Consider the following 16,952-nt stretch of genomic DNA (forward strand, 5'->3'; position numbering starts at 1 on the left):
AGAATCACTAGATCGATCAGGTTACATACATGCTTGATTTTATGTTTTGACATAAAGATTGCAATCGATTGGCGAGAAATTGGGAAAATTTTGATTTTTTTCAATTTTCCACAACTCGGTCATTCTCCTCCAAATCTCGAAATCGAAGCTCCCAATCCATGATTTTTCATGCAAAACATGAAAACAATTTGACATTGATTTAACATTATTTACAGAAAAAAAAAAATCGAAAATAAAATATGCTCACCGGATATTATCGTTTGATGAGGCCTATCCAAAGGTTCAGATTGTAGTCGGGCCCATATCAAGCCCATCCATGGGTCCAAATATCATATCAGGGCTATGCAATTTGATATTGGTGATCTCAACCACATCATGAATCCAGATTGATCCAATTGATGATCGGAGCAGGTCAAGGGCCTTGATGACAGATTTGGACTGACACAAGGACCTGATTGGACATTAAAACACACAGACCCAATCAGATCTCTTTGATTGATGACTGATTGGGATGTGGGGCACACAATCCCTACCGTACATACGTATCGCTTTATACATCAACCATACAGCCTCTTTGGAGGGTTTGAACAGATCATACAGCCCAAACAACATTGTGTGATTCTTATATCTAAAGTTCTAGTTCGATTTGAGCTCTTTAATTGAGATTCCTTATTTGATTCTGGTTGTGTTTTTTAAACAGCAAAAAACCTTTATTAACTGAACAAAAAGAGATACAACCAAGACCCACAGAGATGAATTACATCAAGGGAGGCCAATCTCCCATCAGGCGAGCCCCACAGCTCAAGAAACAATTTTTCCTTTTGACCTAGCTGAAACTGCTTCACTAGACTCAGATCTACTGTTGAAAGTCCATTTGCTCCTTTCTCTCCATAAGGAACATAATCCAGCCAAAAGAAAAATGTGACAGAGAACATTTTTCTTCTTTCTAAGACTTCCCTCATTCCATGCAAAAAGGAAAATCCCAATCGAAATAGACATCATCAATTGCATTATGAAGGGATAAGGAACTATCTCCAAACCTTCAAAGCCATTTCACAGTGAATGAAAAGATGATCAATTGATTGTAGATTTTAAACATAGACGGCAAAAATTCTTGATGATCATTTTATATCCCCCAGATTAACTACAATCAGAATTTTGTTTTTCATGATAAGTCATCCAATGCCACCACTCTGGGAGTGCCTCGAGCACTGTGCTCTTAAGAAGACTTCTGGAGACTAAAAGAGCACCACCTGTGATCAAGCTGTAATAGGATTTGACTGAGAACAATCCGGATGAAGAATACCCGCAATGCCAACTCAGTTCTAGAGAGGGATAGAGGAAGCTTCTGCTATAGGGAGCCAGAGCACAAACATCCAACATCTCTTCCCTCAGATTCTGTGAAATGGCAAGGACCAAACCATACCTCCATGTGTCGAAACAAAGAACCAGCTGGTCATATCTCCTCAGCAAATTACTTCCAGACCACATCTTCCCAGACTTTGGCTCTAGCTCCATCTCCCACAAAGAATGTAATCCTGCTGGAAAAGTCTTCCCTTCCCGACCATTTGACACTGCTTTCCATATACCAAAAGCCCTATGTTGTGAAGATGGAAGAGTGAACCCCCCCTCCATTGATAACCCTATATCACAGGAAATGATTTGCTTCCAAAGGCTATTATTATCTAAGCTAAACTTCCATAGCCATTTCCCAAGTAAAGCATGATTCATGGCCAAAAGATTTCTTATACCCAAGCCCCATTCTTGTTGAGACTGAGAAACCCCCTTCCATCCCACTAGGTGAATTTTTTTTCTTTCTTCTTTGCCTTGCCAAAGGAAAACTTTGAAGCCTCTCTATGCAATCAATGACCTCAATCAGGCATTTGTAGAGAGATAAAATAGATCAACAAGTTGGATAGAGCAGCTTTTATGAGGGCTATTTGCCCCCTAAAGGCATGGCTTTAGGGGGCAGTAACTTCCACTCCACCCTTTCCACCGCCATATCCTAAAGGCATGGCTTATCCACTCATAAAGGCCGAGATAAGACGATGGCAGTTTTCCTTTGTGGTTCAATTCCACATGTTCATCCTTCATTCTATTTTCTACTGCAAGTGAAGATATTATCAATTTATCACAATACTTGGGGTGTCCAACCATCTACAAGTGTGGTACATATTCAATCTAGTTCAATTCTTTATTTTCGCTGCATTAATGTGCTTCTAATAACTCCATGTCTGGGTCACAGGACCCATATTTTGGGTTTCAGGAAGTGAAAATGTTGTATCCCAATGCACATCACAGGTCCTAGGTTACCACTTTACAAGTCAGGAAATTTTTGTAAGAACTTGACAGTAAGTGGCTTTAGCATCAACCCTGCTCATATGCATAAAGTCTTCAAAGCAATTAATACTTAGGAGCTGTCACTGAATCTCCAACTTCAAATAATAATAATAATAATAATAATAATAATGATAATAATAATAAAAGGAGCATAACTCCATGTCTGGGTCACAGGACCCATATTTTGGGTTTCAGGAAGTGAACATGTTGTATCCCAATGCACATCGCAGGTCCTAGGTTGTCACTTTTTAAGTCAGGAAAAATTTGTAAGAACTAGACTATAAGTGGCCTTAGCATCTTCGACATTTCCTGGTCCTTTTCCTAAATCCACTGATTCTGTCTTCGCGGCATGGCATGGAGTCCCCCTGGATAAGAACAGAGCTGCGGTGTGGTGAATCTCTCTCCTGGCTGCTTGGTGGGCCATCTGGGAAGAAAGAAACTGGCGCTGCTTCAGAGATGAGTCCCATTCCGTCATCCATGTGATAAATAGAATTCAGCATCTCCTCTCTGAATGGGCTTGTCACTCTACAAACATCAGCCATATCCCTCTTCTCGGCGGCACTCAGATTGGCAGGGTGTAGATGTTTTTGTGGAGTGTTTAGTTCCTTTTGTCTGTGTCTTGGCTGGGCCTTTGTCTGTTTTTTCTTTTTGCATTTCTGTTTTTTTTCTTCTTTCTGCTTTTTTCTGTTCAGGGAGCTCTCAGTTCGCTATCTCAGCGGTCTGTATCTTTCTTTTTCGTTTAATGAATTTTTCGTTACCTTTCAAAAAAAAAAAAAGTGGCCTTAGCATCAACCCTGCTCATATGCATCAAGTTTTCAAATTGATTACTCAGGAGCTGTAACTGAATCTCCAACTTCAAATAAAAAAAGGAGTAGGTTATAGATTCATCGGACGGGGTGTGTGCGTCAAAAGATGCAGGAGCAAATATCGACGCCGATCCCGAATAGACATGGATAAAGGCCTAAAAGATCAATCGACGGCGATCCCGAATAGAGTTGCGACGAGTAACAGTAATGCGAAAACATTCTCAGATGGGGTGTGTGCGTCGAAAGATGCAGGAGCAGTTATCGGAGAAGAGAGCGAGTGGAACGTCGTAACTAGAAAATCAAAGAAATATATTCCCAACAGGGCTGGAGGACACGACCCAGCAAGCTTTCCAACCCTATTTGTAAAAGGCTTCCCAGATGGGTGGGCTCCAATTAATTTCACCAGAGTATTCGGCAGAGCAGGCTCTGTCATGGATGCGGTTCGACCTAGAGACAAAACTAATGGAGGTTATAGGGATTTCGCCCTAGTCAGAATGAGATCGGAATCAGAACTTGGTAAAGCCATTCATCTCTTGCATGGTGAAAGCTACAGAGGAACCAAGATGCTTGTTCAGAGAGCGAGATACGGACCAGAAAGGAAACGGAAAATCACCAAGTCAGGTATTCAAAAGCCGAGCAGTATGTCGCAGAGGTTTCTTACCACCTCCCGATTTCATCAACAGGGCTTCGTGTCGTACAAGGAAGCCCTCCTCAATCGTAAGAACAGCGGTTACTCCTCTGTAGAAGCCAGCAAAAATGTTGGACAAACCAGATCGGAAGAAATTTCAAATGCAAATAATGTGATTCATATTAATCAAGGTTTTTTCGATCGCTCATCAAAATTCCTTGAAGACTCGGTTGTCGCGATTACTATGGAAGGGGCTACAATCGAAGAGGTCAAATTCTGGATTAATGAAGTTTGTAGAATTCCGGTAGATAAGCTCTCCATCAAACCAATCGGCCTCAATGCTCTTTGGATTCAGAAACCTCAAGATGCCAATCTTAATCTTTTGATTATGGCGGGGGTGCTGTTTAACGACAGACCAATCTCTGAAATCCAGCATTGGAACACATTTTCGGCTTTCGGGAATGAAGAAATATGGGTTCTGATATGGTCAGTCCCTCTCGAACTTTGGAACGAAGATTTCTTTCGTAAGGCGGCATCACCTCTGGGAAATCTTATCGAGATTGATCCTGAGACCATCAACGGTGAAGAGATGGGGGTCATTAGGGCGAGAGTTAGCAAAAGAAAGGGTGAGTCATTGCAAGAGTTCATTAAGGGGGAGGTCGCAGGCAAGAATTTGTTCATGCCGATCCAACAGGAAGTGAAAGACTCCTCCACTGCTCGATGGGGGAATATCTGGAGAGCCAGATCCCCAAAATCTCAGCATACATCCCATATAGAGACCGGAGCTATAGCAGGAGTTCAGCCCCAGTGTTTAGTTGGACCAACAGTATTGCATGCTCACAGAAGGCACGGCTCCGGAGGAGTACCAAACCCGTCGTTATCCATGTGCCGCGACCTAAACAAATGTAGTGTTCCCGAAGCTTCCTCCGACCGTCTTCGTTAGATTCGAGTCACGTCTCCTGTCCCCAGTGCCACGCGTCCCTCCCCAGAGCATCCCATCCCTAACTTCGACACGCGGATGGGGGAGATTCATCCCACCTCGAAAACCCAAACTCCTCTCCTTCATATCGCATCTTCTCACGATATGTATTGCATCCCCTTTTTGCTAGATGGTCCAAAGGGGAATATCCCGATATATCGAATTCATCCCGAGTAATTGCCAGTGAGTCTCCCTTCTACTCTCCCTAACCCTCTTAACCAGTACTCTTTCACCCCATCACACATCCCCTACCTTCACTCCTGCTGCTGCGGTCCCCATCGTCTCCTCCTCTAGTTTCGATAAGCACATAGTTCCCTTCAGCTCATCCTTAGTTGATTCAGCCTCTCTCGATCCTATTCAGCTGAGTATAAAACCGTTTTCCGACTCTGACCGAGACTCTTCTCATTCAGAGGGACCCTCCATCCCGTCATGCTCGTCCCCTATTTCGTCATTCTCCAGCGTGGAGCTCTCAGACATGGCCCTTGCCCCTCTATTTCAGGAAGAAAACAAAGCCGAAGTCATTGTTGCTGAACCATTACAGATCCGGGTGGGTAGTCCTCTAATTACGGGCTCGAACACATTCCTCAGTCCAGATATGGCAATTCAAAGGAATAGGATGATCGATATCATTCAAAAGAAACGGTGGATCAGCTATGGGCCATGTCAGTAGATCAATTGAGTTATCATTCGGGGATCACCCGGAAGACTTTGTGGCATTGTTCCAATGTATAGAATCAAGTGGAGGACCTCTGGTTGGGTCATCCCCTCTGAGAAAACCTTCTATCAAGGCTTGTGGAAATAAAGGTTCTCGGTCTCCTCACACAAGCTCCTCTCCCCCCAGAGAGTTAAGGTTGCGCGGTGCTAAAGGAAGGATGCGGGGAAGATCTGTTTCCTAAATGAAAGTCCTTTCCTGTAATGTCAAAGATTTGGGATCCAGACAGAAGAGGATCCTCATCAGAGATACTTGCGATAAAAGTAAAGCAGATGTTATTTGTTTCCAAGAAACAAAGATTCCCAACTTCTTTGATAAATTGATGGGCTCTATTTGGAAGCCAGCAGATGTTAAGTGGGTGGGCCTCAATGCTTCCGGAAGCGCAGGAGGTATTCTTGTTGCTTGGAGATCCTCCAAATGGTCCATTCAGGATAACCGTCTTGGAGAATTCTCGGTTTCGATAGTTCTTAAAGAGGTTAGTTCTGATTTCTCGTCTCATAGTACCTCAGTTTATGACCCTAATAGAGAAGATAGAAGAAACGCATTTTGGCAGGATCTTAATGCAGCTAGACAAATCTTCTCCAGGCCGTGGTGTATAGGGGGTGATTTCAACATCACCCGATGGGCAGAAGAAAGATCGGAAAGGGCTCATGTTTCTGCAGCTATGAGGAAGTTTTCTTCATGGATCAACGACCAGTCTCTCCTGGACCTGCCCCTCGTTGGTTCCAGATTCACCTGGTCCAATGAAGGATCAAACCCCTCCTAAGCAAGACTGGACAGATTTCTGGTTTCCCCAGATTGGATCGAATCATTCCCTTCGGTTTCCCAATCCACTCTCCCCAAACCCACATCCGATCACTGTCCTCTAATCCTATCCATCGACATCGATAATTGGGGCCCCAAACCTTTCAGATTCAATATGTCATGGCTGCAAATCGAGGGGTTCAAGCAGCTAATTCAAGATTGGTGGTCAGAATTTAAAATCGAAGGCTTTGCTGGTTTCAGAATTTGCAAAAAGCTGAGACTCTCAAATCCAAGATCAAGGACTGGAAATCGGTAGACCTTCACCAAAGAAATTCAGAGACCAGAAACATTCTTACAGAAATTCAAGCTCTCAATCTATTTGCTGAATCCAACCCGTTATCTCAGGAGCAAAGGGTTAGAAGTTTCCAACTGCACCATAAGTATTCGAATAGGATTCTCGAGGAAGAAATTGTATGGAGATAGAAATCAAGATGCAAATGGCTTAAAGAAGGTGATAAGAACAAAAGGTATTTCCATGCTATAGCGTCGGCCTGTGCCAGGCATAATAAAATCTCTTCCTTAATCGTTGATGGGGCCCATACAGAGGACAAAGAAAAAAATTGCAGAAGCTGCAATTAGTTACTTCAACAAGCTGTATCAAAAAGAAGATTGGAACAGGCCCAAGCTTGATAATCTAAAATTCAACCAAATTTCAGATGAGGAAGCCGTTTCCTTAGAAGCAGATTTTTCGTATGACGAAGTTAAAGGTGCGCTTGACTCAATGCAAGGAGACAAGGCTCTTGGTCCAGACGGGTTCCCAATCAGCTTTTTTCATTCCTTCTGGGAAATCCTCAAGGGAGATATTATGGATTTCATTTCGGAATTTCATGATAGAGGCCGTTTATCCAAAAACCTTGGTGCCTCCTTCATTGCCTTAATTCCTAAATGGGCGGGAGCTAATTCGATGTCGGACTTTAGGCCCATCAGTCTGCTTCGCAGCCCATACAAGATATTGGCTAAAGTTCTTGCAATCCGTCTTAAAGCAGTTATTGGCAGAGTAATTTCAAATAATCAAAATGCTTTCATCCCTGACAGGCAAATCATCGACAGTGCTCCCATCGCCCTAGAATGCTTAGATTCCTGTCACAAATTAGGTTCAAAGGGTCTCATTTGTAAAATCGACATTGAAAAAGCTTATGACCACGTTGGTTGGAGTTTCTTATCTTACATGATGGGTCGAATGGGTTTTGGCGACAGATGGATAGGATGGATGGGGGAATGCATCATTTCAGCCTCCTTCTCCATCCTTTTAAATGGCTCCCCAAAAGGATTCTTCAGTGGATCCAGAGGACTGCAGCAGGGAGACCCTCTCTCCCCCTTCCTATTCCTAATCGTAGGCGAGGCACTCTCAAAAATGCTATCTAAGGGCTAGGAAGAAAATCTGTTCAGGGGCTTCAAAGTGAAAGGTATGGACATGACAATTTCTCATATTCAGTTCGCAGACGACACGTTAATATTTTGTCAGGTAGAAGAAGGAGATGTTAACAGCTTGAGAACCATCATTTGTTGCTTTCAAGCGGTGTCGGGTCTCAAAATCAATTTAGCTAAATCTAAGATGTTCGGCGTCAATCTGATGGTGGAAGAAACTCAATACTCACACTGATACTCTTCACTGTCCGATAGGTAACCTACCCACTACCTTTGTAGGCCTTCCTCTTTGCATTCGTAACCCCCCCTTTACACCTCTGGGACAAAGTCATCAAAAGATTTGACTTCTATCTAGCCAGATGGAAGTGTCGATAACTCTCCCAGGGCGGGCGTCTTACTCTTATCAAGTTAGCTTTATCCAACCTCCCCATCTACTTTATGTCCTTATTTAAATGCCCAGGTGTTATCTTATCCTCCCTGGAAAAATCCAGAAGAGATTTCTTATGGCACGGTCAGGAGGACAGGAAATTTCATCTAGTAAAATGGGAGGAAGTTTGCAATCAGCAACATCAAGGAGGTACTGGGATCAGAAATCTGAAAATTATGAACGGGGCCCTGCTCGGTAAATGGACGTGGAGATTGGCTTCAGATCGAGTTAGTTTGTGGAATAGAATCATCAAATGTAAGTACGGTACTTCAGCGGGTGGATGGTGGACAAACGACTCCTCGACTCATAGAGCATCTGCTGTGTGGAGAGGTATTCTGTCCTCAAAGCGACGTGTCCTAGCTGGGACTAGTATAGCAGTTGGTAAATGCGATAAAACTCGTTTCTGGGAAGATCTTTGGGTGGGAGATTCCCTCCTCAATGACGAATTTTCTAATCTGTATAGGTTGCCTCCAAACCGCTCCATTCTAGTGGCTGACGTCATCTCAAATATAGGGGAGGTCCAGTCCTGGAGCATCAATTGCAGAAGAAACCTAAACGACTGGGAAATTGAGGAATTTGCGGCTCTTCTAAGTCACATGGCCAACTGTGAGCCTGATCAATCTCGTGAAGATTCCTTAGTTTGGAGGCGTGACCAGTCAAACCAATTCTCAGTTAAATCCCTCTACGATTTAATTATAACTGATTCCTCAGTTAAGAATCAGGTCATGTTATGCAAAATTTGGAAACTCAAAGTCCCCCCTAAGATATCTGTGTTTGGTTGGTTAGTTGCGAAACAGAAAGTTCTGACAGTGGATAGCCTGAAGAAAAGGGGTATGATAATTCCCAATATATGCCTTTGCTGTATGTCTTCTGAAGAATCTGTAAACCACCTGTTCGTTCACTGCTCATTCTTCTCCCAAATATGGTTTGCAGTTCTCAGGCTCTTCAGCTTGTCCTCGTGCACTCCTTACTCTTCGGAAGACTTCTTCAAAGCTTCGTTAGGCGTCAATCTGGGTACCCAAAGGAATAAGATTTGGAAGATCTGTTTGGTGGTCGGTATGGGAAGAAAGAAATGGGCGATGTTTCAACAATATATCAAAGTCTCTGGATTTCTCTCTGCAGAGAGTGCAGCAAAATGTAGCAGACTGGGCCCATAATTTTCTTAATATTAAGGATTCTAATCTGTTTACTGTTGGAGGTTCTTATTTCCGCTAACTCAGCGGGAATACCTCCCTCCCTGTATTTCGTTTTGTTTTAATATATTTCTCGTTACTTAAATAAATAAATAGATTCATCACTTCCTACCCTTTCGCAGATCTAGTGGAACCAAGTTTGTACACAGACAATCTAAAACATAAGGTGAGAATGGTAAAAGAAAAACCTACATACCCAGATGACTGAAATTTATAAAATAATAATAATAAGATATAGCATAATAATGGACATTGCAGAAAAAACTCACTGATTCATCTTCAGATTGTATACCATAGTCCCCATCAATCTCCACATTGCCTGACTGAGATTCTGAATAAAAGATGTAAATTTTCAATGTGGAGTAGAACGAAACTCATCATCACCATCTAAGCCTTATCCCAACTAACTGGGGTCAGCAGAACAAAACTGAGAGATTTTACAAAGTAATCAGTTCACTACCAGGATGTTCTGTGCTTCCTGGAAGACCTCTTTCATTGCCTTCTCTGTTCAGATCGGCCTGATGTTCCGTAGTAGACTCTGAATGCAGTGTTTTGTGAGGAAATGGCATGTCTCCAAGATTTTCTGCTAGCATTGTAGAGTACCTGAACGAATGTCGTAGAAGGGTATAAAATGTTTCCTTCCAATGTTAAAGGTGGAGCAATGATAGAAACTATATGTTGTACACCATTCACGAAACATGTTATGGAGAACAATCTCCTACCTTTCAGTCTGACCTAAAAGAAAATCAAGCTGCTTATCAAGCGTCTGTTTCTTTCTTTCATCAAGCTCCAGCTGATGTTTGTACAGCACCTGAAATCACGTATTGCATGGGAAGGATGATACTTCAGAAGATCATGAAGGATTAATGAGAGGGAACACATAACCACCACTGAATCTCCAAACTTAACATGAATATGAACTTGCCAGCTTCTCTATCTTCATCCAGAACTTCTTCACATCCTTAGAAATATTGAGTGCAGTTTTTCTCAACCGCTGCTCTTCTTCCTGAATCCCAATAAAGAATAAGCATGATCAACTAATAAATCTAAGCCATTTTAAAGGTCACCAAATGGCCAAGGAAAAAGATGTCATGTCAGTAATATTTGTTTTTCATAAATGAGTTACTACATATATTATGAAGGCAATCCAGTCCAGTGCATATTGATACCACTGGTTTTCTTCTTCTCATATCAATTTTGTGCATGAATATTTTAGATTTTAATACGAGCAAACCTTGACTTTCTTTTCTCCCCTTGTGGCTTGGTCCAGCATGTTCTTGCTGGCTCTTATAGCGACCTTCTTTGCCAGAGCCAATTTCCATTTTCTCTCTGATTCAAAGTCCTGTCAACCAAAATTTTATCGAGTTAGATGAAAGAGAACGTAGCATCATGCATTAATCATATCTATATACCGTTTTTTGCTAAAATATAATTCATATAAAAATCCAAAAGAACAACAGGATGCAAATGATGACTGTTAAAAGGTGGCAAAGATTCATACCAAGTACCAAAGCATCAGATGCTACGAAGTGTAGTAGCTTACCTTCGATAACCAAATCATCTCCTCTAAAACATGATCCCAATGTGTTTTGGGACGAAGAGGTCCTCTAGGAGCATCAAGAGCCTATAAAACAAAATTGAAGTATAATCTAAGTAAAATACCAAGAACAGACCAGTGAGAAAACACCATCTGTATATCCAATGCCACATCCATCAGGTAAGCAAATATTGCAATTAACAATCATAGCAAAAGAAAGTTTCCAAAAGGAGAAGTTAATTGTGGAGTGTTAAGATATATCAAGAGCTGCAATAACTCAAATAAGCACCACCATATCCATACGCAAGCAAGAGGTGATAAAGTAACATTACTGTAAGATAACTTCAAAAACTAACCTTTTGTTTCTTAGCTCTTGTGTCATGATCAAGTTTAGGCCTAGGACCTTTTGAGGCCATGGTTTCATGTAAAAGCCTATATCATGATTCTGGAAATTTCAGAAAGAAAGACGGTTAATGAAAGGAAAAAGTTCAAGCAAGGCATGATGTGGAAGAAAGCAGGTAATAAATGAACAATTGCATGTGATGTACCTAGGCACGTCCTGAGAGAACGGATTACCATTGCATACCAATCAGACTCCTGGAAATGGCCTGAACTCAAAACACGGGAATTAGAATATCAAATTCAATATTTATGACTTAGAACAACTTAAATTCATAAAACAAATGACGGGACAATAGAGGATCAAAATCTCAACACTGAAGCAACAAATACACAAATGGGTCTCTGATGAACTCTACAGGTAAGATGATTTTTATTTTTTTATTTTGAGAAGAATGTCAGATCCTTTAAAATTGCAAAAAACTAGATCATCCCTCTCCAACCAGATAGAACACAAGGCAGCAAGGAGGGCAACCTTCCACTTAGCAGCTCCGAGATTATCGCCCCCACCAAAATGCCAAGACCAAAATAATCCACCAATAGAGCATGGCATCACCCAACTAACATTGGCAGCGCTGAGGAAATCAGACCAGATAATGTGAGAGAAAGAACAACTGGTCGACCGACTCTTCTACACTAAGAAAAAGAGGGAGTGCATTGGGCAAAAATGAGGGATCTCTTATGCAGGTTGTCAATGGTGAAACTATGCACCAAATAATGACTTAGGGAATGTATTTTCAACACTTTCTGCAGCTCAAGCACCAAGTACCTATGATACACACTAGACTGACGGGTACTTATTCTACAATATGAGGTTGTGCCTTTTTAAAAGCTCTTGCAAGAGCTTGTGAAAAAAAAAAAACTTCATTTAGATGGCCTTCGTGGTCACTTTAGGATCGACAAAACCAGTCATGGTCAAGGACCGTTGCTACAAGTCAGGTTTAAAGAAAAATGTTGGAATCGTCATTCGGTAGCATTAGGTGTGTCAGCTAAGCAAAGATAACAAGTAGAATACTAGTCTTTATACTCCATTACCAGCGCTAGATGCTCCATTGAAAGACATTGACACAGATTTCGTCATGTAATTACCTAAGACGAAACATAACTATGACTCTATTCACGTTGTGGTCAATAGGTGTTCAAAGATGACCCATTCCATCTCCTAAAAGAAGACATTGGATTCTTTACACACCAATATTTTCTTCCAAGAGGAGTTTCCAAGACGATTGTGCATGATTGTGATGTTAAGTTTTGGCAAACTTGATGATCTAAAATGGGAACTAAATTGAAGTTCTCAAAAGCTTATCACCCGCAAACAGATGAACAAACTGGCATTTTTAACCGTAGTTAAGGCTATCAGTGGGCCGGGTTCAGATCGAGCCAAGGTCAATCCAAGTCCGGCCCACATGGTAGGACTTAAGCCCAAACATAGCCTGGGCTCATGAAGTGCCAAAATGGACAAGCCCGTGCTCAACCGTAAAAGTTAATAACAGGCTCAGTCCAAGCTCAACCCTAGCCCATGTCCAAACCTTTTCACCACCTCTAGAATTCGAATAGTCATCTGGGAGAATATTAATTTCTATTTATAATCGTCTAAGAGAATGTTATTTGTTATTGAAAAAAGAATGGTCATTTAGGAGAATGTTAATTGCTATTAATATGTTGTCTAATCCATATTAGCCATTAAATATTTTAAAACATACAAAAAAAAAAGGTGAAACTTTGAATGTACCCTTGAAAACCATAAACGGGCTGCGTTAGGCTGGACTCAAGCCGGGCTGACAGATCTTTATACACAGCACAAGCCTGGATCAATGAATAAATGGGCTTCACTTTTAGGCTCAAGTCCGGCCCTTGGGCCATATATGCCAACCCAAGCCCAACTTGAAGCAGGCCAGCCCAACCAATTGACAACCCTAACCACAATCATGGAAATCTTATTGCATCAAATCATGGCATATGTTATCACAAGTTGAGATTGCCCGTAAAAGTTCTATGAACCACACCACAAGACTCTCCTTTCGAAAGTACGACTAGTATCAGGCCTTAACAACCTATCGATTTAGTCCCACTTCCTACTATGACTCATTGAACTCAGACGCCAAGGCTTTTTGCACAACATATTAACAAGATATATAAGGAAGTCGGACAAAAGATTACCACTGCTAATGAAAATTACAAGGAGCATGCAAATGTTCAATGGCGTTTAGCACAATTTCAAGAAAGGGATAGGGTCATGGTACGACTCAAACATGAGAGGTTTCCAATAGGTTATTACAGACCTTATAGTCTATCTTGGACATCATGAAAACAAGAGCATGGAAGAACAAGTTTCCAAATACCCGATGTCATTGTTGTCAAATAGCATAAGCGATTATATGCGACCCAATGGGGTTGTGCGTGTATGCGAACGCACAATCGTGTATGCCATCAAACAACCCCAAAAAAGTTTATATTTTTTATCATGTAAGTGATGGAATATTCGCATAAGCGATCACATAATTGCATAAGCAATCGCATATGCCATCGCATAATGCCCAATGTTCATAAAATTGCATATGCAGTAGATGCTCCCAAAATGGCATATGTGATCACATAAGTGCTTACGCAATCGCATATGACAACACTGCCCGAGGTACCACGCCAATTCAAGGAAATCATTGAACATGTGTTAGACAATCATATAGTTTGTACACCCCAAGGGGAGTATCAGAAGTTTCTTGTCAAATGGAGCAACCAACTAAAGTCCAACAACACATGGATCTCAGAAGACGATTTCAAGTGCTACAACTAAGAGCTCTATGATGAGTACATTGCCATTAACTCAGTGGAACCGAGTTTTTCAAAAGGGGGGGGGGGGTAATTGATGCAATCGCACTCCATTCCACACATGCATGCTCCACATATGTGCACAAGAAAAGGCCTAATTTCCTTTTTTAGATTGTTTCTAATTTCTTTTTTCCATATTTTAGAAAATATATCTCTATGTTGGGAAATAAGTATTATTAGATTTTCATGTATAAGGGTTTTCATACTTCAGAGATCTTGACTAGTAAGGAATTCTATTTTTAGATTCCTTAAATTATGCTAGAGATTTTCGCAAGGAGGAAACCTTGTAATCACTCATTATAAATAAGGCATAGGCCCTATGGAATAAGACATGGTTGAATGATATTTTCTCTGAGCAAATTCTCTCGTTTCTCCATAGTAGCGTGTTGGGAGAAGTTGTGATCCCTAGTATAAGACTAGAGATCTGTTAAGCTTCATCACAATGATTGCATCTTTTCTTGTTTGATTCGAACGTTCAATCCAGTATGTTGAACTTCCTTGCAATTAGTTTCTTCATTGTTCTAGTTACATTAGAAAGCATCCCAATCAAATAATGTCACATCCCAAGCTAAGATTTTCAAAATGTGAAGAATCTCAAACACCACAGCATTAACATACCTTTGTATGCACAAATTTGAATGAGACATCTTCCTTGTGTAGTGATTGATATCTCCTTTTTCCCATAGAAAGGTGAGGATGCATCTCATTGTTGAATTATCATCTACAAAAAGAAACCTATAAGATGCAAGTTCGCTCAAACTCAAACAGCTAGAACTACAACAAGAACAGAAACAGGCATGCCCGAGTTAGTCAGGACAGGTGCAATATCATCTCCATGACTAAAATAGTGAATAAACCAAGACCGCAAGAAGACACATTGCCAATGTGTCCACATACCAAAAATGAAAAATGGGTTCAGGCAGAACAATTGAACCATCCATCAGATGGTCCCTACCATATGTAAAAGATATGCAGGTTCAACCATCAGACAGGTCACTCCATACGGAAAACGGATGGCTAGAAGCATTCGGTGTGCATGTGTGGCCCACCTAATGATTGAAACACATGTTAATTTTCCATCAGCTGCTAAAACAATCACTAATACGAAAACCAACAAGAAAGAACGCTGACAGATGAAAATGCCGATGACAGGAATCAGAGGAAGAAAGAATCCGACGGTGACAACTCACACTTACGCAAAGAGTATGAAACTGAAGAAGAAGAATGAAATGAGTATGAAAGAAGGATAAAATTTCCTGCGAAATCTCAAAAAAAAAAAAAAAAAACTCAGACAAATGAAATCAAGAACAGAGATAATCTCATTTTCTTCGGAGAGAGATCTCATCGAATCGAACCAATGTACGGATTCGTTCAAAAGCGGCTCTCTCTCTCTCTCTCTCTCTCTCTCTCTCTCTCAACTCACCTCATCTTTGCTGCTGTTGTTGCAGAGAGTAACACCACAAATGGAGGGAAGATGGCGGGAATCCCGAGGTAGAAGATTGAAGAGAAATCTTCTGGGGGTATTTTAGGGACTGAAAATTACAGTCTCGGCGGGAGGTTTTGGGGACGAACAAGCTCTCTCGATTTCTCGATTTCTCGATTTCCACCGAAGAGAATGGCAACTCGCGAAAAGCGTTAGTGGTTTTCTAGAATACATCTCGACGTATTTCTATAGCATGCGTCGGGGACTATATCCGTTGGATCTTGGATCGCGTTCGGTGATCTAGACCGTTTAAAAGATGGAACTCACGATGCTGCCATTGAAATCTTCCGACTACAATATTTAAGTAATTTGATTGTTTTAAATTTTCCATCGAATACGAACCGTCCATTAGATCGTTGCTTTGTGGGCCGTAGATTAAAACAAATGTATAAGATCTCAAATTTTAAGATTTTTGAGGCAGCCAACTTCATCCTTCTATTTCGTCATATCAACGGTTTGGAATAGCGAAAACGGCCCTAGATCAACGGTACAGTCTCAACGTATCGTATATCTACAAGTCGGGTTGGATTCTACCAAACCTCTATGTGAAAACGAGGAAGCGTAGAATCCTCGACGACAACAACTTTGATACTCTGCTCGGGCGTGACGATGATGCGCAGGCACTTAAAACATTAGTTAGCAATTCAGATTAGACTATCCAAATTATTTGATTATTATCTGGCTACACAGATTAGTTTTTTTTTTTTTTTTTGGACGGTTGAAAATGAAAAATGTCCGACAGTGTGGGAATGCCGACGTATGCAATTTCTTAGTGGCTACGTATCAAGTGTCATAGGCTGCCGGAGTATCATAAAATTATATAAACAGCAATGAGTTAGATTACACACCGCTTTCTTTTCTGACAAGTGGGGCACATGGTTTGTTAATGCAGAACATTGGTCCGTTGTCCAACCGTGGATGCTCTTAGCATCAAAATCTTCTGGATGGGACCATCTTAACCATTCTGTTTTTTTAGCCCGTAGATAGACGGTTGAGGAGAGAAGTACAACAACGGTCCACTTCCAGCTTCACGGATTTATGGGGCATTCTATTTCCGAGGTGGATCGACAGGCCAATGATCTGGATTACGTAACTCGTGTACAAGCCATTCTTTTATTTATGTCCCTGAAACCTGTTTGATTGGGCAATCGGATCCCTTCAATTTGCAGCCTAGGAATAGATGGTTAAGATGAACATGGAAACGGTCCACGTTCAACTGAGAAAATTGCTTTAGTTTGATGGCTATGATCTGGAGAAGAGTCTGGGACATGGTCCATGAACGGCAATCCAGAGCAGAGCAATGGTTCTAGTTGATGAACCATGGGCCCCACCTTTCAGAACTGAAAGCCCGAGTAAGCTGCAAAAGACTGCGGTGGGGGATCTAAATGCTTCACGGCACTGATTTACAGGCGCCGAGGATCACTTGCAGATGTAACACATGTGGGCC

General features: G+C 41.4%; 1 protein-coding gene across 4 annotated transcripts in view; it reads right to left on the reverse strand.

The window, feature by feature from the left end:
• LOC131237877 (protein PHOTOPERIOD-INDEPENDENT EARLY FLOWERING 1-like) overlaps nucleotides 1-16,189 on the reverse strand; it is a 36,822-nt gene extending 20,633 nt beyond the window's left edge. Inside the window, exons 1-11 of one of the 4 annotated variants that reach the window (XM_058235920.1) lie at nucleotides 15,446-16,189; nucleotides 14,978-15,071; nucleotides 14,641-14,743; nucleotides 11,343-11,402; nucleotides 11,151-11,239; nucleotides 10,801-10,881; nucleotides 10,492-10,599; nucleotides 10,183-10,263; nucleotides 9,980-10,068; nucleotides 9,718-9,860; nucleotides 9,527-9,588 (exon numbers count right to left, since the gene is read on the reverse strand). In XM_058235920.1, coding sequence (XP_058091903.1) covers nucleotides 9,527-9,588; nucleotides 9,718-9,860; nucleotides 9,980-10,068; nucleotides 10,183-10,263; nucleotides 10,492-10,599; nucleotides 10,801-10,881; nucleotides 11,151-11,210 — 624 coding nt within the window. In that variant the 5' untranslated portion in view covers nucleotides 11,211-11,239; nucleotides 11,343-11,402; nucleotides 14,641-14,743; nucleotides 14,978-15,071; nucleotides 15,446-16,189. Of the gene's footprint in view, nucleotides 1-9,526; nucleotides 9,589-9,717; nucleotides 9,861-9,979; nucleotides 10,069-10,166; nucleotides 10,264-10,491; nucleotides 10,600-10,800; nucleotides 10,882-11,150; nucleotides 11,240-11,342; nucleotides 11,403-14,640; nucleotides 14,744-14,919; nucleotides 15,072-15,445 lie in introns of those variants that run through there. The other 3 variants (XM_058235918.1, XM_058235919.1, XM_058235921.1) reach the window with 3 other exon arrangements.
• Nucleotides 16,190-16,952: the final 763 nt, after the last annotated feature.

The sequence above is a fragment of the Magnolia sinica genome, chromosome 2, assembly GCF_029962835.1.
Source record: "Magnolia sinica isolate HGM2019 chromosome 2, MsV1, whole genome shotgun sequence".
NCBI lineage: Eukaryota > Viridiplantae > Streptophyta > Magnoliopsida > Magnoliales > Magnoliaceae > Magnolia > Magnolia sinica.